General features: G+C 36.3%; 1 protein-coding gene across 7 annotated transcripts in view; it reads left to right on the top strand.

The window, feature by feature from the left end:
* The window catches only part of TANK (TRAF family member associated NFKB activator), a 92554-nt gene that overhangs the window by 24506 nt on the left and 45522 nt on the right, over positions 1-22526 (top strand). For 5 of the 7 annotated variants that reach the window (XM_074399593.1, XM_074399595.1, XM_074399592.1 and 2 more), the window contains exon 2: positions 8871-9018. In XM_074399593.1, coding sequence (XP_074255694.1) covers positions 8920-9018 — 99 coding nt within the window. In that variant the 5' untranslated portion in view covers positions 8871-8919. The remainder of the gene's footprint in view (positions 1-8870; positions 9019-22526) is intronic. The other 2 variants (XM_074399594.1, XM_010329724.2) reach the window with 1 other exon arrangement.

Here is a 22526-nt window from a genome sequence, read left to right as displayed (position 1 = left end):
GGGTTTCACCATGTTGGTCTCGAACTCCTGACCTTGTGATTCGCCCACCTCAGCCTCCCAAAGTGCTGGGATTATAGGCGTAAGCCACCATGCCCAGCCAAATTTCGCCTGTTTTTTCATAGAAGAGCTCTCTTCATCCATAGTTGTTTTGTTCTAATACAGAAAATGACTCAGGGATACTGGAGGGGCACCTAATGTGTTAACTCATAAGATTTTAACTACTTCTCTTTCAAAACAACTTTACCATTTATGAATCTTGTGCAGCCTGTGACTTCTCCTATGTCTTGTGTATGGGGGATCTTTTTGAGATTACTGAAAATATTTTTTTTCCCAACTTTTCTGGTTAAGACCAGAAGTTAGATACAAACTCTACCACTCTTTTGAAAAAATCATTAGTAATACTACCTTATTATTTATTTATAAATCTGTAGAGTAGAAGATACTTAAGGAAAATGATGCATTCAAATACTCTGCCAGAGTTGTTTTTCCTGTCATTTAACAGCATATAAAGTTTAACAAAGCAGAGCATTAGATAACATTTCTACCTATTTGATTAAGTATTTTTACATAAAATAACAAAAATAAAATGTCATATACTATTTTATGCATTTGCTAGTTTTCCTTCTGACCTTCAAATAAGTAATAAGTGGGCTTGTCCTTTTTTTGGTAGGAAAAAACATGTACATTTTGTGCTATAAGGTGGTGCAATAAAGCATATTGTTTTTCTCTATTGTTTTCTTTTCAAAAATGTAGGTTTTTTCTGCTTTTTTTTTTTTTTTTTTTTGTAAAAAGATTTTGGAGTAATTGACCATTCAAGGATGCACTAGTATCAGAGGACATTAAAAACAAGACTTCAGGAATACAAACAGTAGGGAAGGCATAGTTAGCTTTCTTTTTTTTTTCCTGTAGATAACTATACAGTTGGTGCTTTCTTCCTCCTTATGATGATGTCTCTTCTAGCACTGGTGTCCAAAGCCGTATTCAATGTCTTCCCTCTCCCACTGAAAATTTTCTTTCTGTCTCTTTATGTCTGGCTAACAACACTGTCTATTGGATGTTTTGAAAAATAATGGCAGGTGAACCATCTGCAACAAAATCACTGGAGGCAGTTTGCTAATTAGGATGTAGATTCCGGCAGGCTTGTTGGCTCACTGTAATCCCAGCACTTTGGGAGGCCAAGGTGGGTGGATCACTTGAGATCAGGAGTTATAGACCAGCCTTACAAACATAGAGAAACCACATCTTTACTAAAAATACAAAATTAGCTGGGCAGGACAGCACATGCCTGTAATCACAGCTACTCAGGAGGCTGAGGCAGGAGAATTGCATGAACCCAGAAGGTGGAGGTTGCAGTGAGCCGAGATCTTGCCATGGCAAGCCAGCCTGGGCAACAAGAGCAAAACTCTTGTCAAAAAAAAAAAAAAATAGAATGTAGATTCCAAGGTCCCATTTCAGGCCAACTGGTACGCAGTCACTGGTACCTGAATTGCTACCCTCTTGTGTATTGTGCACATCCAGTTGACTACCAAATCCTGTTAATTCTTCTCTTGAAATGTGTCTTGAATCCACTCATCTTTCATTTCCCCTGCTCTAGTTCAAGTTCATCTTTTACCTAGAATACGGCAATAGTTGCCTGTGGGATGGCCTCACTTTGTCTTCCTCACTAGTTTGTAGTCCATGCTGGTATCTGTTCTACCTTTCTAAAATGTATCCATCATCTCCTTGAAAACCCCTCATTACTCATTGTATCAACATGTTAAAGTCTAAATTTCTTAGAGTGACATTTGAGGTCTACCATAGTCTAGCCATAACTGAGTCTGCTTTATGTGCTTCATGCAGTCCAATGTACTCTCCAGCTCTATGGGATACTATTCCAATCATGGTCTTTATGTATGGTCTTCCCTAGGATTTTTGTAGTACAGCACAGTCATACATGCTGACCCCGACTGTAGCTTATCTTGGCACCCTCATCTCTGTATCATCTCTGCACACATGCTAGCTAGACTTACATAAACAGAGTACTCACTCCAGTCACAAAATGCACCGTATTAGTGACTTTTCAGGGCCTCTGCTCTTTCAGAATGAATGTACTTTCTACATTCATTTTCTACTTGTTGAAGCTCTTCTCATCTTTCAGGACCTGTTTAAGTGTTAGATCCTTGGTGAAACCTTTCACAATCCTTCTTATTTTAATTGTTTCTTCTGTTGAGCCTTTACCTTGTTTACATTTTTTACTTAACAGTTTTATTCTTTTTAAGAAACTTAAATGAAATGCATAAATCTCTAGTGAACCGTTGGGTGAGGTCCTACAATGCTTATACCTGTGCTACCCAGACCCCTATGAAGATGTACCCAAAACTTTTTTTTAAACATTTATAATTGACCTTTTGGCTAATTATTTTCGTGTGTGTCTGCCTCACTCGATTATAAGCTCTAACTGGAGAAAAAGGCAAAGACCATGAGTATTTTTCTCTTTCCCAAGGAAAAAAAGGAGTGCCTACTGTATGTTCAACACTGAACCAGTCTTGAATGTTGTACCAATCAGGTACAGCTCAGCTCCTCCTTTAGGGACAAAACAGTAGTTAAACAAGTGTTGCCCGCATCACAGTGTTCAAGGTGGCTTACCACCATGACATTCCATCCATCTGGTAAAGAGAAAAAGGTGAAAGGGAAAGCTTGTTATGGAAGTTACACCCATTTACCAATGACTAGCACATAGTCACATGACCACACAAGCTAAAAATCAGAAGTACTAGTACCATAAGAGAAGGGGAGAATGGATATTGAGGAACAAATAACATATTTTATATATAGTCTCACTTAATTTTTACTGTAACTTTACGAACTATGTATGATGTGAAAACTGATGTTCAGAGAAGTTCAATAAATGGCTAGGAAGTTGCAGATCTGGGGTCTGAATTTAAAGCCTGTATTTTTTTTCATTCTGCTTAGTAAAGTGTTTAGAAGGGAATACATAAATGTTATTGAATAAATAAAAGTCACAGTAACTTTCACAGTGTTATTTATAATCACTTATTTTCATATCACATATTTTTATAGTATCATATCATCTCTTTTCTTCCAAAACACAGTATATAACTTTACTCCTTACTTCTCCCATTGTGAAATGAAATGCCCTAGCACTGGTTTGCAATCAAGGCTTAATTTATAACCAAATGAAAATAGAACACCTTCTCTTTTTAAATATATGTATCATTTTTGAGGAAAAATAAATGACTATTTGCTGAGCAAAAGTTCTTATGCTCTATATAGTTTGGTAATGCTGTATAATAATAAAATTGAAGGGGACTCTATTATCCAAACTCTGTCTTAATAACAAAGAAAATCAAGGCTGTAGAACTTGGCTTTTCTTTATTTCCACCCCATTTGCTTTCAGGCATCATGGGAAAAGCTTTAGCCTAATCTGTCATGTTTATAGTAACCATCATTGTTATGCTTAAGAATTGTCTCAGGCTGGGCACGGTGGCTCAACCCTGTAATCCCAGCACTTTGGGAGGCTGAGGCGGGTGGATCACGAGGTCAAGAGATTGAGACCATCCTGGTCAACATGGTGAAACCCCGTCTCTACTAAAAATACAAAAAATTAGCTGGGCATGGTGGTGTGTGCCTGTAATCCCAGCTACTCAGGAGGCTGAGGCAGGAGAATTGCCTGAACCCGGGAGGCAGAGGTTGCCGTGAGCCAAGATTGCGCCATTGCACTCCAGCCTGGGTAACAAGAGCGAAACTCCGTCTCAAAAAAAAAAAAAAAAAATTGTCTCAGGTTTGCCTGGTTGTCCTGATCAGGAAAATCAGACTGAGTGATATATAAGAAATACATTTAATCCTGGCCTGTTTTAGTGAAGAACTGATATTATTTAATATTAAAAACATCTTTATAGCAGTGGGAAACTTGTTTGAAAAAGGATGACTGCTGTTTGATAACTAAATAAAAGGAATGGGTAAGATCATTACCACCTATATTTCAAAGCCTTATTCAAATACCACCTATCTCTCAAAGCCTTTCCTAAACTTCATAAACAGATGAACTTTCCTCTCCAAACTCTATAGCCTTTTGGATATCTCAGGATATTTATATACTATATACTTCAAGTTACAGTTAATGGTGCCTTCATGGGAGATTTCATGTCTGTTTTGTTCTCACTGCATAAGTGGTACACTTCTGCTCAAGTAAGCATGTTGACCATAACACTCTGGGAGAGTACTTTGCAGCTGGCTTTAATGAACAATCCTTGAACCAAGAATTTTGAAGATTTAATCTAGTTTGTAACACAGCTTTATAGGTATAGGTAAGTTGTTTAAGCCTTCTGAGCCTTATCAGTCAAACAGGAATATTAGTATGTAATAGGAAATGAATAATTGGTGAAAATACTTTGTGAAAGAAACATAACTTTAAGATAGCACTATATCTGAATCCCTTGCTGTTCCCCAGATGGTGCCTTATACGTAATAAGCCAGCAAATACTTTGTTCTAATTGAATTGAATGGTAATGGGATATATTTTATTAAAATCAAAGCTTTGTTAGGGCTGGGAAGCTTTATCAAAGGAAGAGAAAATTATCTTTCTTGCTCATGCTGCCTCTCCTACCCCAGGATAGTTTCATTATTGAACCAAGGATCAATGAAAGAGGAAGCAAGGATTTTCTTGGTGTTTCTTCGTGGACAGGCACACAACGGGCAATCACTGGGCTGGAGAGGTGGGACAAGAACCTGCTGCCTTCAGTTTTGCTTGTTTGAACCACTGGTCTGTGTAGGAAAAAAGGAATTACTCCTAGAGGGACAACAGTGGGTAGATGAGAGTATCCAGGCTTCAGAAGAATTGCAGGGGGCAAGGTTGGGTGGTGATTTGCATTGAGCTAGCCGTGTTACCTTTTGGGATGTCAGAATTTTTTTCTCATGTAGTGGAAGGAAGCTAGCAAACCAAATCCAGAAATAAAGCAAAACCCTAAGTAGAAGAGTGTTTTCAAGACAGAGATTGCTATAGCTTCAGCCTCCTGGGTTTGGAGAAGGAGCTTGTCCATGAGATTTGGGTTTGAGCATGCTTTCTATAAATATAAAGCATTCTCCTGGAGTCTGTCAGATTTTGCAGGAGGTGTACTGAAATGTAATTGAAATGTAGCTGCCTCTTTAATTTTATGCTTAACAAATGCTAAAAATAAATAAAGAAAGAAACAAATAGCTTTAAATTTCGGGGTGTTAATATTTGAAATCTGTCCAGTTTAATTAACTGAGTCCCAGAGACTTTCCTTATTTTCTGGTCAGCATCACTGATCTGACACCTAATTCTCTTCTTGGTTGTAAAATATGAATTAAAAGTATCATTTACTTGTTTGTATCAACCTGGAACTTATTTTTTCAGCATACATTCTTATTTCAGGAAATAAGATGCATCCATTTGGAATTTACTCAGTAGCTCCTCTCCTAGTGACATTTGTGTGATCTAATTCAAGGACCTGAAGTGATGGCTGCACATGATTTACTTGCATATGATGCAGCTATTTTTAGAGCTGCATTTACATTTTTAAAAACAAGAATGTACCTTCTTGATGGAACAGACATGCATTTTTAACTCACAGACTCAGGAACTGTAGAACAAGGAAGTTTGTTAGAAATTGAGTCCAAACATCTTTTTCATACTGAAGAAAAAGAAACTTTGGTCCCAAAAGATTTAGTGGTTCTTAACTAAGGGTCAGTCAGTAACAGAACAAAGCAAGGAACTAGATGGATTTCCAGTTAAAGATTCTTATTTGACCCAGATCTAAAAGTACAGGTATGGTTTACATTGACAATTTTGTATGACATGCAGCTTTTTAAGGCAGTAATTCATAACTTAGCCACTTAGCTACTTAAAACCTCTAATTTCTGCATTAGTGTATTATAGTATATTATAGTCCCTGTAACTACTTGTACTTGCTTTTCCTTTCCTCTTTGCATATTTATTTTTAATCTCATGTATTTATTTTAAGTAGCCTTAGCATGTTTTTGAATGAAGTAGTGTCTGAAATACTCAAAGTGATGCTTTATATTAATGTTAATTGCTTATGTTTTCATAGTGTCTATGTCTGGGCAAAGATCCTAGCAACATTAATTATCCTAATAGGATTTCAACTTTTTCATCTACCAGAGTATCAGTAGAAACTAACTTTCTAAGTGCAATGCATAAAGAATTGCCATTTCTGGCCAGGCACAGTGGCTCACACCTGTAATCTCATCATTTTTGGAGGCCAAGGCAGGTGGATCACCTGAGGTCAGGAGTTTGTGACCAGCCTGACCAACATGGTGAAACCCTGTTTCTACTAAAAATATAAAAATTAGCTGGGCTTGGTGGTGCACACCTCTAATCCCAGCTACTCAGGGGGCTGAGGCAGCAGAATTGCCTGAACCCAGGAAGCAGAGGATGCAGTGAGCCAAGATCACACCACTGTGCTGCAGCCTGAGAGACAGAGGGAGACTCTGTCTCAAAAAAAAAAAAAAAAAAAAAAATTGCCATTTCTTCAGTTTTTTTCAGAAAGTAATGACATTGTTATCTAAAACCCTGGCATTGTTTTTATTAAGCCTGGTAAATTACTTATAAATGTATTTATATCTTAGAATGAAAGACTTTGGCTGAATGATTACTTGTATGTGGGTATTTAAAAGAATATTGTGATTTATGATCAGTTGATTTTTAGCAAGGGTGTCAAGGCTATTCAGTGGAAAAAGATAGCCCTTTCAACAGATAATGCCAGGACAATTGGCTAACCTCATGCAAAAGAATGAATCTGGACCCCTACCTCACACCTTATACTAAATTAACTCAGTATAGATCATAGACTTAAATGTAAATTATAAACCTAAATTATAAAATTCTTCATCACCCTGGATTAGACAACAGTTTCTTAGATATGACACCAATATATAAGCAACAACAACAACAAAAAGGTAAATTGGACTGTATCAAAATTAAAAACATTGTGTGTAAGAGGACACTATCAGGAAGTGAAAAGTTATCTACAAAATGGTAGAAAATACTTACAAATCATATATCAGATAATGGTCTAGTTTCTAAAATACATAAATAACTTCTAAAATATAACAAAAAGACAAATAATCCACTTATTACAAGTGACACAGGATCTGAATGGATAAATTGCCGGAGATACACAAATAGCCAATAAGTTCATGGAAAGATGCTTGTCATTAGGGAACTGCAAATCAAAACCATGATAGAGTACCACTTCACACCCACTAGGATGCCTGTAATGTTTTTAAATGGACTATAAGAACTATTGGTGTTGATGTGGAGAAATTGGAACCATTACACATTGCTAGTAGAAATGTAGAATGGTACGGCTTCTATGGAAATTGGCAGTTCCTCAAAAAGTTAAACATAGAATTACCGTCTGATTCAGCAGTTCCACTTGTAGCTGTATATCTGAGAATACTGAAAATGTGTTCACACATAAATGTATACACAGTGTGCATGGTAGCTTTACTCATAGTAACCAAAAGGTGGAAGTAACTCAAATGTCCATCACCTGAGGAATAAACAACACGTTGTGTATCCATACAATGGAATATTATTTAGCCATAAAAAAGAATCAAGTACTGTTACATGCTACTTCATGAATGAACCTCAGAAATATTATTCTTTATGAAAGAAGCCAGACACAAAAACCATATATTATCCCATTTATGTGCAGTGTCAAAAATAGGCAAATTCATAGAGACAAAAAACAGTTTAATGGTTTCTAGGAGATGGGGGAAGAGGAGATTGGGACTAACTTAATAGGTATGGACTTTTTTAGGGAGGGTGATTAAAATGTTCTAGAATTAGATGATGATGATGGTTGCACAATATAATGAATGTTCTAAAAAATACCAAAGTATACACTTTAAAATAGTGGATTTTATACTTTATGAATTGTATCTCAGTTGAAAATGTGCAAATTTAAAAAACTCCATGCCCAAAGACATAACAAAAGATGTTATGACAGATTAGAGATTGACATTATGAAGAATTTTGAGATATGTGAAATAACTTGGTACCCAATATAACTAATAGAGAACTTTGTCTAGTCTGTGGCTTTTAGAGGATTAAGAGAAATATCCTGTGTTGTGGTTTTTACAGTTAGGAAGAATCAAGAGTCATTAGTCAGCCTTCTGCTCAAAGCCAAGGAATGTCATTAAAAGATGTTATGCAAACTGAGATTATAAAACCAAATTACCTCCACTGAGCAAATCACCTGTATTCAGAAACAGCAGGGAAGTTGGAAAACTAATAGGTAGTGGGGGTAGGACTGAAGGGATGTGATTTTTCTTTTTTAATGTACAATGCAACAGCAGCTATCCCTAGATTTTGTGCTAAAATAAGAGCATTTTCACACGTTTTAATTGCTCTGTGATAACAACAGTGTGAACTCCATCCACAAACATTTATTATCTATTTAATTTTGCTCTAATTTCAGTGTAGCAAGAATTCACCTCATAAGTGGGAGTAAGAGTCCATTTAGTAAAACGAATCCCTTCCCACATTGATGATCCTATTGTACATATTTATGATAAAGAATTTAAAATGGACTTTCATATTTCCTCATTTTTAGGTTAGATTTATAGATTACTATTCTCAAAGTAGCATCTTCCTGAACTGGAACCCCACTTGTTCCTTGCACATTAGAATAAGAATATTTAAAAATTATAGAACTTAAGGTTTTATAATATTTCCAGTCAGGATTTTAGATGAAACTTTTATGTTTATAGTACTTGGTGCTATAATGTTTGTTGTAAACCTTATAGATCATCTTTAAGATGTATTTTTAAAATGAGATTTATGTAACTTAGTAATTATCTAAATTGTCCTGATCATTTTGCAGACCTGTCATTTACTCCATCCTTTATAGTGATGCTACAGAACAAAGAGGAATGGATAAAAACATTGGTGAGCAACTCAATAAAGCATATGAAGCCTTCCGGCAGGCATGCATGGATAGAGATTCTGCAGTAAAAGAATTACAGCAAAAGGTATGTGGTTCTGGTTTTGAAAGTATATTTTTATCTTGGTATGTGGAATTTTAGAGCCTTTTGCATCTGAAAAATGTTGTATTGTTAGAAATTGCTCTGAAGAACTATAATTACAGAAACACAGGTATATAGTAATGGATGAAATTTGAAATTTTTGTTTGTGGTTTTTTAAAAAATACTGCACCCTATAGGAGGAGTTGATTTGATGGGCTCCTTTTCAGGTTATTGTGAAAGATTATAAATGTTGTCTTCCATAAATAATTTTAAAATATCACTATAAATGAAGAAATAACTATAAAAGCAGTTTTATGACAAAGAAGTATGACTGTTGTCATTTGTTTGGTTTTGGTGTTTTTTACATTGTTATTTGGCTGGCAGGAAAACTTTACAAATCTTAAAATATTCTAGAAATAAATTTGTTTTTAATTTATAATACTCTTCCATTCTTTATAACAGTTAAAAATACACTATTTCAGTGAAATTTTTAATGATTTACTAAATTTTTCAGCTTTCAAAATTATTCCTGTACACGTAACATTTCTTTTTAGTAATTTCAGTTTCAGAAGAAAGTAAATTGGTGGAAAGACATATCCAGGCAAAAATTAACCTCATAGTTCTTAAGCACATGTCTGTTACTGGTTCACGATGAGATTTTCACTGATCTGCAACAAAATGAGAAAAAATAAGTTTGATAAATTTCTCGTAATGCTACATTTATGCCATTTAAAATTCTGCCTTCCATTCTGATATTATGTTCCATGTTTCCATACAATCAGTGTAAAGAGAAGAATTTTATTAACATATACTTTTTGTGAAATGATGATGATAGGATTCTCTCCTTGTTTAATGTCTTTACCTAATAGTGTTTCAGAAGTCTCCATTTTCACCTACATGTTCTGTGATTCCCCAGAACGATTCATACAGCTCAGCATTCAATCATTCTCATAGCTAAGATTTATTACAACGACATGTTAAAGATACATAGCCAGATTATTAATGGAAGAAGACATCAGGAGGAGTCTAGAGGAATCTGTGGTGTTTAGCCTTCCTATATACCTTTTCTCCTGAACTTTAAAATTCAGTAATGTGTGCAGTACATCAGGAACTCCATTTTAGTTTCAGAGTTCAGGGTTTTTTTAAATTGAGGATTGGTCTCATAGGCACCTCTTATCAACCACAATTCCAGACTCTCTCAAAAGGAAAGATGTACGTCGTAAATCTCATTATACAGTCTTAAGTGGGCTGGCACAAGCAGGCACAGCCTTATCAGTTAGGAAAGGTTCTCAAAAGCCAGGTTCCCAGATGCCAGCTGTATTAGTCCATTCTTACACTGCTATAAAGAACTACCTGATGGCCGGGCACAGTGGCTCATGCCTGTAATCCTAGCTCTTTGGGAGACTGAGGTGGGTGGATCACCTGAGGTCAGGAGTTCAAGACCAGCCTGATCGACATGATGAAACCGCATCTCTACTGAAAATACAAAATTAGCCAGGCATGGTGGCACATACCTGTAATCCCAACTACTCGGGTAGATGAGGCAGGAGAATCTCTTGAACCCGGAAAACGGATGTTACAGTGAGCTGAGATCACGCCATAGCACTCCAGCCTGGGCAACAAGAGCAAAATTCCATCTCAAAAAAAAAAAAAAAAAAAAAAAAAAAAAAAAAAAAAAAAACTACCTGAGATTGGGTAATTTATGAAGAAAAGAGGTTTAATTGACTTACAGTTCCACAGTCTTAACAAGAAGCATGACTGGGAGGCCTCTGGAAACTTACAATCATGGTAGAAGGCAAAGGAGAAGCAAGCACCTTCTTCACAAGGTGGCAGGAGAGAGCAAATAAGTACGGGAAGTGCCATATACTGTTACCATCAAATCTCATGAGAGCTCACTCACTATCACAAGAATAGCATAGGGAAAGTCCACCTCCATGATCCAGTTACTTCCCACCAGGTCCCTCACCCAACATTGGAAGTTATGATTCATCATGAGATTTGGGTGTGGACACAGAGCCAAACCACATTATTAGCCAAAGGACAACCTTGCATCTAAACCTTTCTGAAGATAACAGCTTCAGGCCTGCTATGTTAAATTACTTCTGCACAGGCAGTTGAAAGTGGGGGATCTTATTTTGCCTCTTTGGATGACTAGAGTTACTTCACCTGCCACCCCACTGGCCTTCAAAGGAGTTTGAAGCTGATTTTGTGGGCATAATCTGCTTAGTTGTTGATCAATATAGTATTTAATACTTACCAGCTTAACCAGTGTATTGACACTAACCTTGTTTCTCTGCATAATGTGAAGTAATGATCGTAAGGATTAAAAGAGCTATATTGTTTCTAATTACAACCTTCATTGTTAAGAATTATTTTCTTAGTAGAGAATAGCAGTTTTCCAACCTATAAAATAAATATCCTGAAACGTTCTTGAAAGAAAAAAAAAAAAATTATTTCTAAATTAAAAAAAAAAAATTAGCCTGTGAAACTCTGAAATCTAATATTCTAATATTTTTGGAAAACCCTCAATCCTTGTGTTTCTTCTATTCTCACACCACAATAATAATCATCAACACAGAATAAGAGAACAGGAGAAAGAGAATTGAAGTTTAGAATTTGAATTTTTTTTTTTCCATTCAGGTTTAAGGCATAACCATTTTTGTAAAAAAAAAAAAAAAAAAAAAAACTCTCAGAGTTTATTCTTCTTATTTTGTGATTAGCTTCATTAAGAAAACTTGACAATTGTGATCAAATGTGTGTGGGTTTCTCCCCACATATTAAGCAGTGGACACCAGCTAGATGTCCTCCAATTAAGTTCCGACACTATATACTCAGTGATAGTGTTAGATCCCACAAGTAAAGGGTTCAATCCCATAAGACCACCCTCTCCCCTCCCCATATTGCAAGTCCAGGCCTCCAGAACTTCTGGTTTCCAGTTGGAGTTCCCACAACCCCCTCTTTGGGTTTGATTAATTTGCTAGAGTGGCTCATAGAACTCAGGGGAACCAATACTTAACTTTTACAAGTTTATTTTGAAGGATGTTTTATAGGATATAAACAGCCAAATGAAGAGACACAAAGGGTGAGGTCTGGAAGAGTCCTGAGTACAGGAGCTTCTGTCTTCATGGAGTTGGGGTGCACCACCCTCCCAGCATGTGGATGAGTTCTTCATCTTTCTGTCAGTCTCTACATGTTCAGCTCCCAGAAGTTCCCTGAACCCCGTCCTTTGGGCCTTCTTTGGACACTTCATTGGTTGTATGTGATTGAAGTATGGACAGCCCTGTCAAAATGTGATTGTACAAAAAGGGTATGATCTAAACCCAGCAAGTCCTGTCTGTTCAGATTCTTCTTGGTCATTCTGTGCAGCATTCCTTCCTCCAGAGTATGCAGCAGGACCCTACTCTGGAATGAAGGGCTGATGACCCATAGTCATGTTAGAGACTTGTCTTCAGGAAGTGAGAGGAGGGCAGGAGAAAGTTAGAAAGAGAGGCTGTTTCCTGAGGCCTGCTTCCAAGGACTAAAGCACCCTAACATTGTAACGAAAGACTATAACAAGGGTTGTGTAAGTTATGAGCTAGGATCATTGGACAAAAACCTAATCATAATGTCACAGCTAGCCATGAAATTATTAGCTTCATCCATAAATAGAGGAACTACACAGTTTCATTCTCCTTTCTAGTTGACAAATCTATAAAACTGTCATTCATAACTCCCTCCATTCTTCAGAAATCATTGTTATTCTTTGTGAGTCTCCTCTTGGCTTACAAAAGAATACTCCATTATGGACTTATGAATTCTTATGAACTGTAAGTCTTCATTAGGGGTCAATAAGAGGAAAGAGTGCACAGTACGAGAGAGGACTTTCTAAAATTACTGAAACGAAGTTTAGAATTTGAATTTTTTTTAGTTCAGGTTTAAGATGTAACTACTTTTGTAGAAAATAAAAAACTCAATGTTTGTTCTTCTTAGGTTCATTAAGAAACCTTGACAATTCTATATTTCTTCTAGAGGAGTATTGAGATATCTCTTGGATAAGACAGAGGAATTCTTGTTAACTCCTTTTTGCACTAGCTGTTGGTAAGCAACTGGGAATTTAACCCCTTATCTGCTGTGGAAGAAGCCTTTGCTCATATTAGCATATATTCCAAAGAAGGAAAAACGAAATTTTTTTTACATTTAGTCTTCAAAGCTAATATTTGTTAGGTACTCAAAAATGGATGAAGAAATTTCTCATAGGTATTCTTACTGTTAAATTCAAAATATTCTAGTAGATTTATTTAATTTAAGAAACATTTATTGAGTATCTCCTAAGTACTGGGGACTTGATGAAGTTTTGAGAATACTGAAATAAATAAAATATCATTTATATCATTAAGGAACTTTAAAAAGTTCAGATAAATAATACATCTTTTACTATATAATAGAATAAAGAAAGAAAAGAAGATAGTAGTTATTACCATAGTGTACTATGTGCTACAGTAGAGATGAGCATAGGATAATAATGAGCACAGAGAAGAGACACTTGGTTTGTGAAGATCAAGTTATAAGCTCAATATGAATAGATACTTGAACTAAGATTAGGAAGCATTTAGCAAACTGGGGAAGAAGCAGGAGGAGCACTAATATATTTAAAAACTCAGAAGTGAGAGGGTGTATGATACATTCCATGTACCACAAGGAATCATATAGCTTCAAAGAGGATGATAGGACATTCTAGGAAAAAAAGCTGTAAAGATAGATTATGGCTCAGTCATGATTAGTATGGCTAAGTAGTTTGTACTGTATCCCTTTTCAATGAAAATTTATTACTGAAGGATTAATATGTGCTTTGAAACAGTCTTCCTGACAGTGGAATGGAGATAGATAGGATACAGAACAATGTGAAATTGAACTCAACAAATGTATATTAAGAACCTGTTTCATACTAAGTAATGTTCTAAGAGCAAGCAATATAAAACAACTGGCAACTATTCAGTTGCACTTTATGCACTTTAATATATGTATTGATATAAAATTATATATTATGTAATTATATGATACATAAAATATCAATATACATACATACTAAATGTTTACACATATGTTATACCTCAATTTAAAAGAAAAAGTGAATGGCAGTCATTTTAAGCATTCAAAATGAGGACATAAATTAAGCATTCAAGATGAGTTGGGGAAAAGATTTAAGGTTATTTCGGAGATAAAATGGAAAGCAGGGGCACCTGAATGAAGGCCACATCTGAGGGTGATGAAATAGACTTTAAGATGGTACCCAGGTATCTGGAATAGATTACTGGATTAATGGTGATTCTGATGACTGAAACCAAGGATGGATAAGAGTACAAATTTGGGATGGGAAAATAAGATCTATAATTAGGTTTTAATTAATATTTTTAGTATCCCATGAGGCTTATAGGTGAAAATGCCAATGTATGGTTGTAAATACGGATCTAGGCCTAGAATTGGAAAATATAGATATGGAAGTAATGGAGTTTGTTGTATCCTTAAATGTGGATAACATCTCCCAGTTAAGAGTGTATAGGTTGGAGGAATATTTGAAGGATAGAAGTAGGAGAGGGAGAAGGAAGGGAAGAAGGTCAGTTACTTGGCCTCTGGAGATTCAGAACATAGGTTAAGCAATTTGAGAGACATAGGAAGAGTACTTGGAAAATACGAAAGTTATGAACAAAATTAACTGGGCATGGTGATATGTACCTGTAGTCTCGGCTACTCAGGGTCTGAGGTGGGAGAATAGCTTGAGCCCAGCGATTCTGGGAGGTTGAGGGAGATTGAGGCTGCAGTGAGCTGAGGTCATACCACTGCACTCCAGCCTGGGTAACAGAGCGAGACCCTGGCTCAAAACCAAAAAATGAAGAAACAAACAAACAAAAAAAAACAAAGTCCCACCTATGACCTACTAAGGCAGAGCCTAAGCCTAATCTGGCCCCTACCAGACATTCCATTTATTTCCTACCACTGTATTCTCTCACAAGGGCTTCCTGTTGTTTTTCAAATATATTCCTATTTCATGACCTTTGCATTTACTCCTATTTGGCTGGAGTGGTTTTTCTTTGGATATTTTCATGGTTTTCTCCCTTATCGTTTTAATCCCTTATTGCTTTCAAGGACAGTCTCTTCAATAAACATTGCTAGGAAAACTAGATAAACATATGCAGAAGAATGAAAATAGACCCCCATTTCTCACCATATAAAAAAATGAAATCAGGCCAGGCGCGGTGGCTCAAGCCTGTAATCCCAGCACTTTGGGAGGCCAAGGCGGGTGGATCACAAGGTCAAGAGATCGAGACCATCCTGGTCAACATGGTGAAACCCCGTCTCTACTAAAAATACAAAACATTAGCTGGGCATGGTGGCGTGTGCTTGTAATCCCAGCTACTCAGGAGGCTGAAGCAGGAGAATTGCCTGAGCCCAGGAGGCGGAGGTTGCGGTGAGCCGAGATCGCGCCATTGCACTCCAGCCTGGGTAACAAGAGTGAAACTCCGTCTCAAAAAAAAAAAAGAAATCAAAATGGATTAAAAATTATATATAAAACCTGAAACTGTAAAACTGCTAGAAGAAAACAGTAGGGAAATGCTTTAGGACATCAGTCTGGGCAAAGATATTTTGGATAAGATCTTTATCTTAAAAAATAGACAAATGGGATTATAGCAAGCTAAAATTATACAACTAAAGAAACAGTCAGCAAAGTACAGAGACAACCTACAGAATGGTAGAAAATATTTGCAAACTATCCATCTGACAGGGCCTTAATAAGCAGGATATATAAGGAACTCAATTCAATGATAAAACAAAACAAAAACAAATCAATTTTGAAATGGACAAAATATCTGAATAGACATTTCTCAAGACATGAAAATGGCCAATGGGCATTTTAAAAAATGCTTACCATGCTAATGATTAGGGAAATATAAATCAAAAACTACAATTTGGTATCATCTCACTCCAGTTTAAATAGCTTTTTGATTAAAAAAATTTGACAAAAAATAACAGTTGCCGACAAAAAGGTGGAGAAGGGGAACACTCATACAGTTGTTAATAACCAAAGAGAGCAAGAGTGAATATACTAACATTAGAAAAAACAGACTTAAAATCAAAAATGGTTCCAAGCCAGGCATGGTGGCTCACACCTGTAATCCCATCACTTTGGGAGGCTGAGGCAGGTGGGTCATTTGAGCACAGGAGTTTGAGACCAGCCTGGACCAACTGACGAAATCCCATCTTTACCAAAAAAAAAAAAACCAAAACCAAACCAAAACAAAACAAAACAAAAACATATACATACACACACACACACACACACACACACACACACACACACGAGCCAGGTGTGGTGGTTTGCAACTATAGTCTCAGCTACTCAGGGGGCTGAGGCAGGTGGATCAGTTGAGCTCCAGAGGTTGAGGCTGCAATGAGCCATATTTGCACCACTGCACTCCAGCCTGGATTACAGAGCAAGACCCTGTCTCCAAAACAAAATAACAAAACAACAAGAAAAACTACTACAAGAGACAGGAAAGGGACATTTATATAATGTTAAAAGGACATTTATATATCACTTATATAATGATAAAAGTGTCAGTTTATCAAGCAGACATTAACAGTTACATATGCGTCATATATCAGAGTTCCAAAGTATATAAAGCAAGCATGGACACTATTGAAGGAAGAAAATTACAGCTCTATGATAATAGTAGGAGAATTAAAGTATTATACTTTAAACACTTTAAGTAATGGATAGAACAACTAGACAAAAGATTTATATGGAAATAGAGGATTTGAACATTATGGAGCAGTTTGGACCTAACAGACATACGTAAAACACCCCAACAACAACAGAATACATGTTTGCTCAAGGGCATGTGGAAAATTCTCTGGGACAGACCATATATTAGGCAATTAAAAATGGCTTAATAAATATAAAAAGTTTGAAATCATGTAAAGTATATTTTCTAATCACAATGAAATGAAACTAGAAATCAGCAAAACAAAAAGTGGGAAATTCATAAATATGTGCAAATTGAATAACACTCTTAACCAGTGGGTCAAAAAATAAATCACAAGGGAAATTAGAATGTATCTCAAGACAAATGAAAGTGTAAATACAAAATACCAAAACTTGTAGGAGACAGCGAAAGCAGCTCATAGAGAAATGTATAGCTGTAAATGCATATATTAAAGAAGAGATATCTCAAATTAATAACTTTATGCCTGAAAAACCTTGAGAAAGAATAAGTTAAACCCAAAACTAGCATAAAGAAGAAAATAATAAAAATGGAAACAAATATAAATAAAAAACGGAAAAACAATAGAGAAAATCAACAAAAACAAGTGATGACTATTGGAAAAGATAAAGAAATGTGGCAAATCTTTATTAGCTTGACCAAGAAAAAAAGTGGGGAGACAAATTACTAAAATAAGAAAATGGGGATGTTACTACCAACTTTACAATAGTTAAAAATATTATGAAAGTGCTATGAACAGTTGTATGCCAACAGATTGGATAAGCTATTAAAATGTCCTAGGAGGCTGAGGTGGGTGGATCACGAGGTCAAGAGACACCATCCTGGTCAACATGGTGAAACCCCGTCTCTACTAAAAATATAAAAAATTAGCTGGGCATGGTGGCGCGTGCCTGTAATCCCAGCTACTCAGGAGGCTGAGGCAGGAGAATTGCCTGAACCCAGGAGGCGGAGGTTGCGGTGAGCCGAGATCGCGCCATTGCACTCCAGCCTGGGTAACAAGAGCGAAACTCCGTCTCAAAAAAAAAAAAAAAAAAAAAAAAATGTCCTAGAAACACACAACCTACTAAGAATGAATTATGAAGAAAATGAAAACCTGAATAGATCTTTACCTAGTAAGGAGATTGAATCAGTGATCAAAAACTTCCCAACAAAGACAAGCCTGGGACAAGATAGCTTCACCAGTGAATTCTGTTAAACATTTAAAGCATAATTAATACCAGTCCTCTCAGTCTCTTCCAAAAACTTGAACAGTATGTAACACTTCCTTACTCATTCTATGAGGCCAGCATTACCCTGATTCCAAAGCCAGACAAAGACACTACAAAAAAACTACAGACTGATATCTTTTATGAATATTTGCTATGGTTTGTATATTTGTGCCCTCCAAAACTCATGTTGAAATGTAATTGCCAGTATAACAATATTAAGAGGTGGGACCTTTAAGAGATAGGATGATTAGGCCATGAGGGCTCTGCCCCCATGGGCATTATTAATGCTATTCCAAAAGGGTTAGTTTGTTTCCTGCTGCCCTTTTTCTTCGCCTTCCACGTGATACCGGACTCGCCAGATGCTAGTGTCTTGGTTTTGGTCTTCCCAGCCTCCGGAACTGTAAAGAAATAAATTTCTATTCTTCGTAATTTACCCAATCTAGGGTATTCTGTTATAGCAGCACAAAACAGACTAAGACAATATTCATGCAAAAAATCCTCAATAAAACATTAGCAAATTAAATTCAACAGCATATTAAAAGAATTACACACCATGACATAATGAGATTTATTCTTACAATGCAGTAATGGTTCAACATACAAAATTAGTCGTGATATACCATGCTAACAGGATTAAAAAGAAAAAACATGATCATCTCAACTGATTCAGAAAAAGCATTTGATAAAATTCAACACTTTATGAATTTGAAAACATTCAACAAACTAAGAATAGAAGGAAATGAACTTGACAAAATAAAGATCGTCCAACGTAGGAAGAACCCACAACTAACATCATACTCCAGAGTGAGAGACTGAAAGTTTTTTGTCTAAGATTGAAATAAAACAAGGATATACTTATATTCAGTATAGTACTGGAAGTCCTAGACAGAGCAGTTAAGGAAGAAAAAGAAATAAAAGGCATCAAATTGAATAGGAAGAAGTAAATAAAAAGAGGATTTGAACAACATTGTAGAGCAGTTTGGACCTAACAGACATATGTAAACAACATGATCTTAAATATAGAAAGCCCTAAAAATTTCACACACACACCCAAAAAAGCCCACCTGTTAGAACAAATTCAGAAAATTACAAGATACAAAATCAACATGCAAAAATCAGTTGTGTTTCTATACATTAACAACAAGCCATTTAAAGAAGACATAGACATATGGAAAGAAATCACATTTTTATGAATTGGACCCTTGCCTTTCTTCATATACAAAAATTAAAACAGATCAAAGAACTAAATGCAAGAGGTAAAACCATAAAAGACTTAGAGGAAATCATAGGGGGAAAGCTTTGTGGCATTGGATTTGGCAGTGATTTCTTAAATGTGACACCAGAAACACAGGCATCTAAAGAAAAAATAGGTAAGTTGGACTTCATCAAAACTGAAACTTTTGTGCATCAAAGGACACTATCAACAAAGTGAAAAGGCAACCCACGGAATAAGAGAAAATATTTGCAAATCATATTTGGTAAGAAATTGATATCTAGAATATATAAAGAACTACAGCTCAACAACAACAAAACCTGGTTTTAAAATGGGCAAGGGACTTTTAGAGATTTCTCCAAGAAGTTATATAGATGGCCAATAAGCATATGAAAAGATACTCAGCATCACTACTCATTACTAAAACCACTGTGAGATTCTACTTCACACCCACTGGTATGGCTGTTATTCAGAAAAGCAAAACAAGTGTTGTGAAGGCTGTGTAGAAATTAGAACTCTCATACATTGCTAGTAGGAATGTAAAATGATGCAGCCATTGTGGAAAATGGTATAGTAATTCTTAAAAAAAATTAAACAGAATTATCATATGATTCAGCAGTCCTACTACTCTTGGTTACATACCCAGAAGAAGTGATAGCAAGGACTCAATCGGATATTTGTACAGTCAGGTTCAGAACAGCATTATTCACATTATTCACATTAGACAAAAGGTAGAAACAACCCAAGAGTTCATCAGTAGATGGATAACCATATACACACAACATAGTAGTATTTAGCCTTAAAATGGAAAGAAAAGTTTACACATGCTGTAAAGTAGAACCTTGGAAATGTTATGCTGAGTTAAATAAGTCAGTCACGAAAGCACAAATATTGTATGATTATACTTATGTGAGGTACTAAGAATAGTCAAATTGATAAAGACAGAAAGTAGAAGGGTAGTTGCCGGAGGTTGAGAGGTAGGAAGGAATGAGGAGCTAATGCTTAATGGATACAGAGTTTCAGTTAGGAAGGATAATAAAAGTTCTAGAGGTAGATGGTGCTGATGGCTGCACAAAAATATGAATCTTTTATTTGATATATATTTTAACATATTTTCTTTAAATCTATTACCAAAAAAAAAAAGAATTGGTCTAGCCTAGATTCTCTTAGTAGCCATGTTTTATTGCTGTTCATCTGTCATCCATCAGTTTATATAAACCAGGCATCTCCAAACTTTTTACACAGGGGGCCAGTTCACTGTCCCTCAGACCGTTGGGGGGCCGCCACATACTGTGCTCCTCTCACTGACCACCAGTGAAAGAGGTGCCCCTTCCTGAAGTGCGGCGGGGGCGGGGGGGGGGGGGCAGATAAATGGCCTCAGGGGGCCGCATGCGGCCCGTGGGCCATAGTCTGGGGATGCCTGATATAAACTCACCAGCCTTTTACGACTTAGCTGTCTATAGTTCAAGTCAGTTCTCTCAGTGTTTCTTCCAGTTCAATGCAATTTGAGACTCAGAAGCTTCTCTTTGAGAAGTCAGTATGCTGTATCCATTAAGGAGCATTCTGTTCAGGAAAGACATCCAAGTATTCCAAATTAATAAGGAAGGTAAAGACAAAACAGATAAGTGATTTTAAAAATATTATTGGCTTAAATTACAAAAGCAGCACATGCTTATTTTTTTTTAAATAATTCAAGATGTACAGAATATAAAGTGATAGTCCTCTCCGTCACTCCCTAGGGCTATCCATTGTTAGTAATTTGGTATATATCCTTTTCAGAGTATATGAATCATGTTTTTTCAAAAATGGAATCATGCTAATCTGAAAAAGGTTTTAAATTTTTTAATGTCATCTTCACCTTCATCATCACTAAGATTTATTGAGACTTGTTTGCCAGAGAGCTTTACAGTTATTTAATCCTTATATAAATCTTATGAGGAAGTATTATTTTCATTTTTTGGATGAGGAAAATGAAGTGCAGAGAGATGAAATAACTTGCCCACAACCGCATAGCTAGTAAGTTAGTAGAATTAGTAGAGCTAGAATTTGAAAAAATGTTTGACCACAAACTTCATGTCTATAACTCTCTGCCAGAAATCGTCAATAGCCTTTCATTCACCATTTTTTCTCACCTGTACCATTGCAAGAGAGTACATATAAACCTACCTAATATCACGATTACCTGACAATACCTTGTAACACCCTTCCTTTTTAAAACACAGTTTTTCACCAGGCGCGCTGGCTCATGCCTGTAATCCCAGCACTTTGGGAGGCTGAGGCAGGTGGATTACCTGAGGTCAGGTTTTCGAGATCAGCCCAGCCAACATGATGAAACCTTTTCTCTACTAAAAATACAAAAACTAGCCAGGTATGGTGACAGGTGCCTGTAATCCGAGCTACTTGGGAGGCTGAGGCAGGAGAATGGCTTGAACCTGGGAGGTGGAGATTGCAGTGAGCCTAGATCGCACCATTGCACTCCAGCCTAGGGGACAAGAGTGAGATTTTGTCTCAGAAAACAACAACAACAAAACACTATTTCTTTTTTTTTTTTGAGATGTTCCCCAGGCTGGAGTGTAGTAGCACTCACTTGGCTCACCTCCACCTCCTGGGTTAAAGCCATTCTCCTGCCTTATCCTTGCAAGTAGCTGGGATTACAGGTACCCATCACCATGACTGGCTAGTTTTTGTATTTTCAGTAGAGATGGGCTTCACCATGTTGGCCAGGTTGATCTCGAACTCCTGACCTCAAGTGATCTGGCCACCTCAGCCTCCCAAAGTGCTGGGATTACAGGAATGAGCCACTGCGCCCAGCCCTTACTTTATATTCTTATATGAACCTTTTCATTTTTTCCTGTGGCTTGAGATATCTGTGACAATAACTCCTAAATCTGTAATCCTAGTGTAGACCTGCCTTCTGAACTATAGACCCATATGTCTCACTGCTACTTGTAAGCCCCATTAAACTGAATGTCCAGACCTGAACTTACATAGTCACCATTTTTTCTCACCTGTACCATTGCAAGAGAGTAATGAGTTTAATAAGCTGCTGTGTGAAATAATACTACCTTTTATTTACCCTAAATCTACTTCACATAAATTTCAAAGGATAATCTCTCCTCCTACTACTAGTGTCCTGCTATTGATCACCACGTATATTTATTTTACCTGGCCCATAAGTAGTGTTTTTCTCTTTTAGTTCTAGACTAATTTTTTTCATTGTTAAACCTAGGCTCTCTTGCCACCATACTGTTAATTTTTTTTTTTTTTTTTTTTTTTTTTTTTTTTTTTTAAGAACCTCTAGTCTTAAAACATGGCTCTTTTTAGTTTATCCTT

The sequence above is a fragment of the Saimiri boliviensis genome, chromosome 5 (genome assembly GCF_048565385.1).
Source record: "Saimiri boliviensis isolate mSaiBol1 chromosome 5, mSaiBol1.pri, whole genome shotgun sequence".
In the NCBI taxonomy this organism is placed as follows: Eukaryota; Metazoa; Chordata; class Mammalia; order Primates; family Cebidae; genus Saimiri; species Saimiri boliviensis.
The sequence above is the reverse complement of the archived record's forward strand: the minus strand, read 5'-3'. Positions and strand labels throughout refer to the sequence as shown.